Source organism: Cebus imitator, unplaced genomic scaffold (assembly GCF_001604975.1).
Source record: "Cebus imitator isolate Cc_AM_T3 unplaced genomic scaffold, Cebus_imitator-1.0 Scaffold258, whole genome shotgun sequence".
NCBI classification, from domain to species: domain Eukaryota; kingdom Metazoa; phylum Chordata; class Mammalia; order Primates; family Cebidae; genus Cebus; species Cebus imitator.
In genome coordinates, this window is record NW_016107573.1 from 513648 (window position 1) to 519631 (window position 5984).

Below are 5984 nucleotides of genomic sequence, written 5' to 3' on the forward strand. Positions count from 1 at the left end.
AGAAACCCCAACTCTACTAAAAAACATGAAATTAGCCAGGTGTGGTGGCACATGCCTGTAATCCCAGCTACTCAGGAGGCTGAGGCAGGAGAATCTCTTGAACCCGGGAGGCAGAGGTTGCAGTGAGCCAAGATCATGCCATTGCACTCCAGCCTGGGCAACAAGAGCTAAACTCCATCTCAAAAAAATAAATAAAAATAGCCGGGCGTGGTGGCTCATGCCTGTAATCCAAGCACTTTGGAGGCCAAGGCGGGCGGATCAACTGAGGTCAGGAGTTCAAGACCAGCCTGACCAACATGGTGAAACCCCGTTTTAAAAAAATAATAAATAAAAGTTATCAAAACATGAATAGACAAATTCTCTGATATAGAACAGAGTCCAGAAAAATACCCAAATATATGTGGAAATTTAGAATATGATAAAAATGGCATTTCAAATCTGTGGGGAAAAGATGAATTATTCAGTAAATGGTGTGGAGACAAGTGGGGAACCATCTGGGGAAAGGGGAAGTTGGATCCCTACCTATTCCTACAGAAAGCCCAGATGGGACAGGATTGAAATGCAAAAGCCAAGAGCGGACAAGTGCTAGAAAGAAAAAATTAAAAGAAAATTACACCTTAAAAATTTAAAAAGCCCAATGTCAGCATGGAAAGTAAAAAGCAATAACAAAATAAGGAGGAATAATGGTAAATCAGTAAGAAAATGATCAATAAGCAGATAGAAAAATGACAGAAAATGTGAAGACAGCTCACAGGAAGGGACACACAAGTGGCTCAGAAACACATGCAAAGTGGCACACTGAAAACTCGGGAAGGGCCGGGCGCAGTGGCTCATGCCTGTAATCCCGGCACTTTGGGAAGCTGAGGCAGGTGGGTTGTTGAGCCCAGGAGTTTGAGACCAGCCTGGGCAACATGAAAAGACCCTGTCTCTACAAAAAAATAACACATTTGCTGGGTGTGGTGGTGTGCACTTGTAGTCCCAGCTACTCAGGAGGCTGAGGTAGGAGGATCACTTGAGCCTGGGAGGTTAAGATTGCAGTAGCCATGAATATACCACTGCACTCCAGCCTGGGTGACAGAGACTCTGTCTTTTTAAAAAAAAAAAAAAAAAAAAAAAAAAAAAGGAATACCACACAGCTGTTTAAAAAAATAAAAAGCAGGAGGACACTCTCTATAATGGGCTAATAATGGAAAAACCTCTTCGATATAAGCCCAGCATGTATTCTGGGGAAAAATTTGTATATAAAAAGGGGAAAAATCCACATTAGGCACTGTTGAGTCTCTTTGGATAGTTACATTGGTTTCCTTTGGGGAGAAAAATGAGGGAAAAGGGTAGATTTTTATATCTATCTTGTCTTTTACATTTTGACCCATGTGAATGTGTTACCTTTTCAAAACCAGAGCTAAAATAGAAAATGCATCTTGTGTATACCCTCCGTTCAGCAGTTCCGGGCTGGAGCCTACAGCTCCGTCCCTGCCTATGAGCAAGGGTGTATGTGGGAGGTATTCGAGGCAGCATTGCTTAGGCTGCAGAAGCAGCCTGAATGCCCCACAGCGGGGACTGGCTAATCCTCACACAAGGAAGGCTGAGGGGGTCTGTCTGCTCATACTGATAGGGAAACAGCTCCGGAAATGACTGTCAGGTCAGAGATGCCACGGGCTGGCAGCATCTAGGTGTGCTGTCATTCATTTAGTAAATCTCTACATGGATTTGCTTATACACATGCGCAGAACCTCCCTGGATGAAAATCAAAATCTAGCGACAATGTATGCCTTTAGGAAGGAAACTAAGGACAGAGGACGGGGTGAGAGGGAGAACTTGAATCTGTCTGGGTGACCTCGCCATGGTCCTGAATTACTTGCTCCATAAAAACAAACACAAACTACTAGCTGAAGATTAAACAGTGTGAAACCCGGTCCCGCAACAGCCTTAGCAGTGTCTGGCGCACAGGGGAACCCATCAGCCCTTGGGTGTGTGTTGGACCCTCCAGAAATAACTGGTTGCTGTTGTTGGATTTCCTGATTGGCTGGGAAGGTTCAAGACACTGGGAAATCTTCCCAAGAAAAGCCAGGGAAGTTCCCCAAGCTGCGGATGCCAAGGCCTCCGAGAGGTGAGGCAGGGAGGCCTGAGCGCGTCAGGACCAGGAAGGGCCACGTGAGCAGGAGGGAGGCTGCCTGTGATGACCCTTGGAGGTGAGGGAGGGACAGGGAAGCTGAAGGGCACAGACTGGCTATATCCTAAAGCACTCCTCCTAAAGGCCAAGCCCCAAAGGAGTATCCTGTGTGCCTGTTCTCCTGATGCAGTGGTGTGGGGGACTGGGAGCATGAAGGCCCTCCCTGCCTCAGTTTCCCCATGTGCGGCTTAAGCCTCTACAGTATATGCTGGGCACTGTGGGCGGTGAAAGAGGGCCCAACTGTGGTGAGGCACCACTCACAATCACTCGAGGCTTGAGCAGACTGATTCAAACCCGAGGTGTCCCGGGGTGGATGGTCCGGTTTTCTTACCAGCACTCCACCCAGGTGGCTTGTCCTGGGCCTCCGGTGGAGACATCGATCCCACAATTGCACTCTTCTGGCCTTGCAATGGAGGGGTGGGGAGGCGAAGTAACAAGTCCCCCAAATGGCTGAGCCACCAGGCCACAGGAGCGGTGGCAGCTGCTCCGCAGGCAGAGCATGCAGGTGTTGGGCTCAGGGGAGGCAAGTGACATGGCAGGACAAGGACTCCAGCTGCATTTGGGGACTCTCAGGCGAGGCAAGAAGCAGGGTTGTGCAGTCAAGGGCCTCAGTTGGTTCTAGACTCTATGGAGGGGTCACCACAGGGGACATACCTTGAGCCCTTGACCCTGGGGTCCCCAGGGCAGCACAGTGACACTTCAGAGGTCTGAGGTGGGGCAGTGGAGGGCCAGGGGTCCCTGTGATGCCTGGAAGAGGGCAGGCTGTCTTCACCCAGCTTCCGGCAGCCAGGAAGGCAGCGGTGTGTATGAGGTGGGCAGTGTGTGGGAGGCTAAGGGCACACAGAACATGAAGGAGCGGCTGGGGCTGAAACGGGCTGAGGGGCAGCTGGGCTGCTCCTCCCTCAGAAGCAGGCTGAGGCCCACCAGCCAATAGGCAGCTCGGCCGATGAAGCCCTGTCCAGGGTCTGGCTGCCCTCACCTGGGAGCCAGGCCAGGGCCAGGACTGGGGCCACACAAGGTGTCCTCGGTGGTGGCTGGCCTGGTCCATGTGCCCACCCACTCTCCCACAGCTGCCCTGATCATGCCCCCTGGAGCCTCCCAGATGACAGAGAGCTGGAGAAAACCACAAGAGGAACCCAGCTTTCTGGGCAGCATCACAAGGCAAGACAGCCTCAGCTCTGGGGGAGGAGGGATCAATGGCAGGAGAGGTGCCAGGGACAGCAGCAGACCGCAGCAGTCAGCTTGCCAAAGACAGGATGGAGGGAAGGCGCTGTCCTCAGAGTACCACAGGAGGGGCCACAGCTGTGCATACAACTGAAGCCCTTGACCCTGGGGTCCCTGCAGCCCAGCACTCCCGCCGACAAGAGCCTCAGGCCTGACACACTGGCCGGGGACACACTTGATGCCATCATTTTTATTCACTTTATCTTTCTGAAAATAAGAGTAAACATACAATATATATTTTCTGATGATATATATTAGATCTAGTTACTGTAGGGTCAGAAAACCATCCCCAACCACTTGGAGGCAGCCTTCAATCCTGACATTGGGTGGAGGGGAAAAAAGTGTCTGTGATTGTCAAAAGCCGAATCTTTCTTTATTATTAAACAGCAGTAACAGGAAAACCTAACGCTCTTTCGGACACAACTGAAACCTGGGAGGCCAGGAGGAGGCAGCAGACACTACAGAGAAACCCCGAAGAAACCTAAACGGAGGCGCACCCGCTCACCCAGCTCCATCCCTTGGCCCGGTCCCTGCTGCAGGAGTCGTGGGCTCAGAGGTGACACTGAGGAATGTATCGTAGGCAGTGACCATCCTTGGGGCAGAAGTGGGGAGCGGGGGATGGTGCAGCTGCCAGGGGGACAGGAGCCCGAGACGGGCTCTGGGAGCTCCTGCCTGGTCTTGACCATGCAGGTCAGCCTCGGGAGGCTGTGGTCCAACTGGCACAGCTGCAGGGCACCAGCCTGGTGGCTGCAGGTGAGTGGTGCAGGCCCTGGGCTCCTCCCAACCCAGCTCTGCCCCTCTGCCGGCACTTACAGCCCCTTGAGCCCCAGGCCCTAAGCAAGCAGCTCTCCTGGTACCAAGGGGACCCCTCCCTGTACACCTAAGCTAGGTTGGCAGATCCATCCCATTAGAGGTGGCAGTGGGGGGCCCTTTAACACCAACCCGAGACCAAGGAGCCAGGGGCTGTGAGTTGGAGGGGCAAGCTCCAGGCTCACCCTTCAGACATAGTTTCTGTGGCCACTCTGGCTGTTTCCTCTGGTCCCCTCCTCACCTGACCCCACGTCACAGCCACAGGAGCAGGGGTGTCCTGGAGCACGCGAGTGCACTGTGCTCTCACCCCAGGAGGGGGTGGGGCCCCAACCCAGGGATCGGGTGGGTGCTGCCATCAGGATCAGGGAGCCCCCTCGGTGGCCAGGAGCCCCGCCTGGTCCCTCCTGTGAGGAGGAAGATGTGCTGCCAACCCCAGGGAGTCTTCAATGGGGTGGGCGGGAGGCTGGGGTGGGCACTGGCTGGGGCCTCAGTTCTTGAGGATGGTCTCGTAGGCCTGGTACACATGCTGGGACACCTCTGGTGCTCGACACTTCAGGGACAGCTGTAGGGGAAAGAGGGGTCGGGGGAGAAAGTGCTCATCCCTGGGGCTCCTCTCAGGAAGGAAAGGGGTGGGGGGAGGAGAGTGGGAACCAATGGGAGAGTGTGGTGTGCACAGCTGCGCCTGGCACAGATGCGAGGGAAAGCAGAGGGGGCAGCTGTCGCAGCCAGCCGGGTGTGGACCAAATATACTTGCAGCCCACACACCTGCTGTCAGCCCAGTCACCAGAGCCCTGCTGGCGAGCAGTGTGAGTCACGAGCCGGAGGCTGCCAGGGAGTGCCCGGCCCCCACCCTGAGGGCTGCCTGGCCCCCTGGAGTCCCTGAAGGTCTGGGGTCCTCAGGACCGAAGCCTGACAGAAAATCCCGAGGGGTGCAGAGCACTGGGGGGGGAGCCTGGAGGGGTGCTGGGCTCATTCCTGGTTTCCTGCGTAGGAAGCAGGCACAGTAGAGACTTTGCCTCCACTCTGCGGACTGAGTGTGAGATCACAGGCAGAGGAAAGAGGAGCCCCCACCCATCCACTCTAAAGCACTGGTTCTGCAGGGTGCAGTCGGGAAGTGGGAACAGTGGAGTTCCGCAGGTCAGCAGCAGCCCACGGGGCTCCTCCGGGCCTCCTAGGAAGGGCTCTGTGCACACTGAATGTGTGGAAGTGGGGTGTCAGCACCTCAGGGCCACCTGGATGGAGCCTGCCAGGTGAGATGAGGCCAAGAGATGAGATGCAGACAAGAGACATGGGGTGCATGGGGGCCAGAACAGGAGCCAAGGATGGGGAGGGCAGATGAGGAAAGAGAAAGCAATGATCTGCTAACCTCTAAGTCCTGCACCACGGGCACCAGCAGGGAAGGTGACATGCAGCAACCAAACACGGAGACGGAAGTTACCACCACCAAAGCCATGCGGCAGCCCCCCACCAACCAGCACTGCCAGCAGGGCCCAGGAGGGGCAGTGTCTGGAGGACCACGCCTGCCAGAGACTCAGGTGCGGGGAGAAGCAGAGCATGGGGCTGTCCAGGGCCCTGGAAAGGCAGCGCAGGCCTCCAGGATAACTGCGTGCCCCAGGGAGGCCATCCCCTAACAGGTCTGCCTCAAGGCCTGGGAAGCTCGGGCTCCTGGGAACCAATGTCCTCCCAGCCAGACATGCAGGCACTCACAGGGCAGGGCCAGGGCCTGTGCCCAGCAATGCCACTTCCCAGTCAGGGGGTGCCCAGCCAACTGCACCAC

General features: G+C 55.3%; 1 protein-coding gene across 1 annotated transcript in view; it reads right to left on the bottom strand.

The window, feature by feature from the left end:
- Positions 1-3572: 3572 nt before the first annotated feature.
- AP1B1 (adaptor related protein complex 1 subunit beta 1) overlaps positions 3573-5984 on the bottom strand; it is a 47079-nt gene continuing 44667 nt past the window's right edge. Inside the window, exons 20-21 of the mRNA XM_017499496.2 lie at positions 5279-5399; positions 3573-5019 (exon numbers count right to left, since the gene is read on the bottom strand). Coding sequence (XP_017354985.2) covers positions 4695-5019; positions 5279-5399 — 446 coding nt within the window. The 3' untranslated portion in view covers positions 3573-4694. The remainder of the gene's footprint in view (positions 5020-5278; positions 5400-5984) is intronic.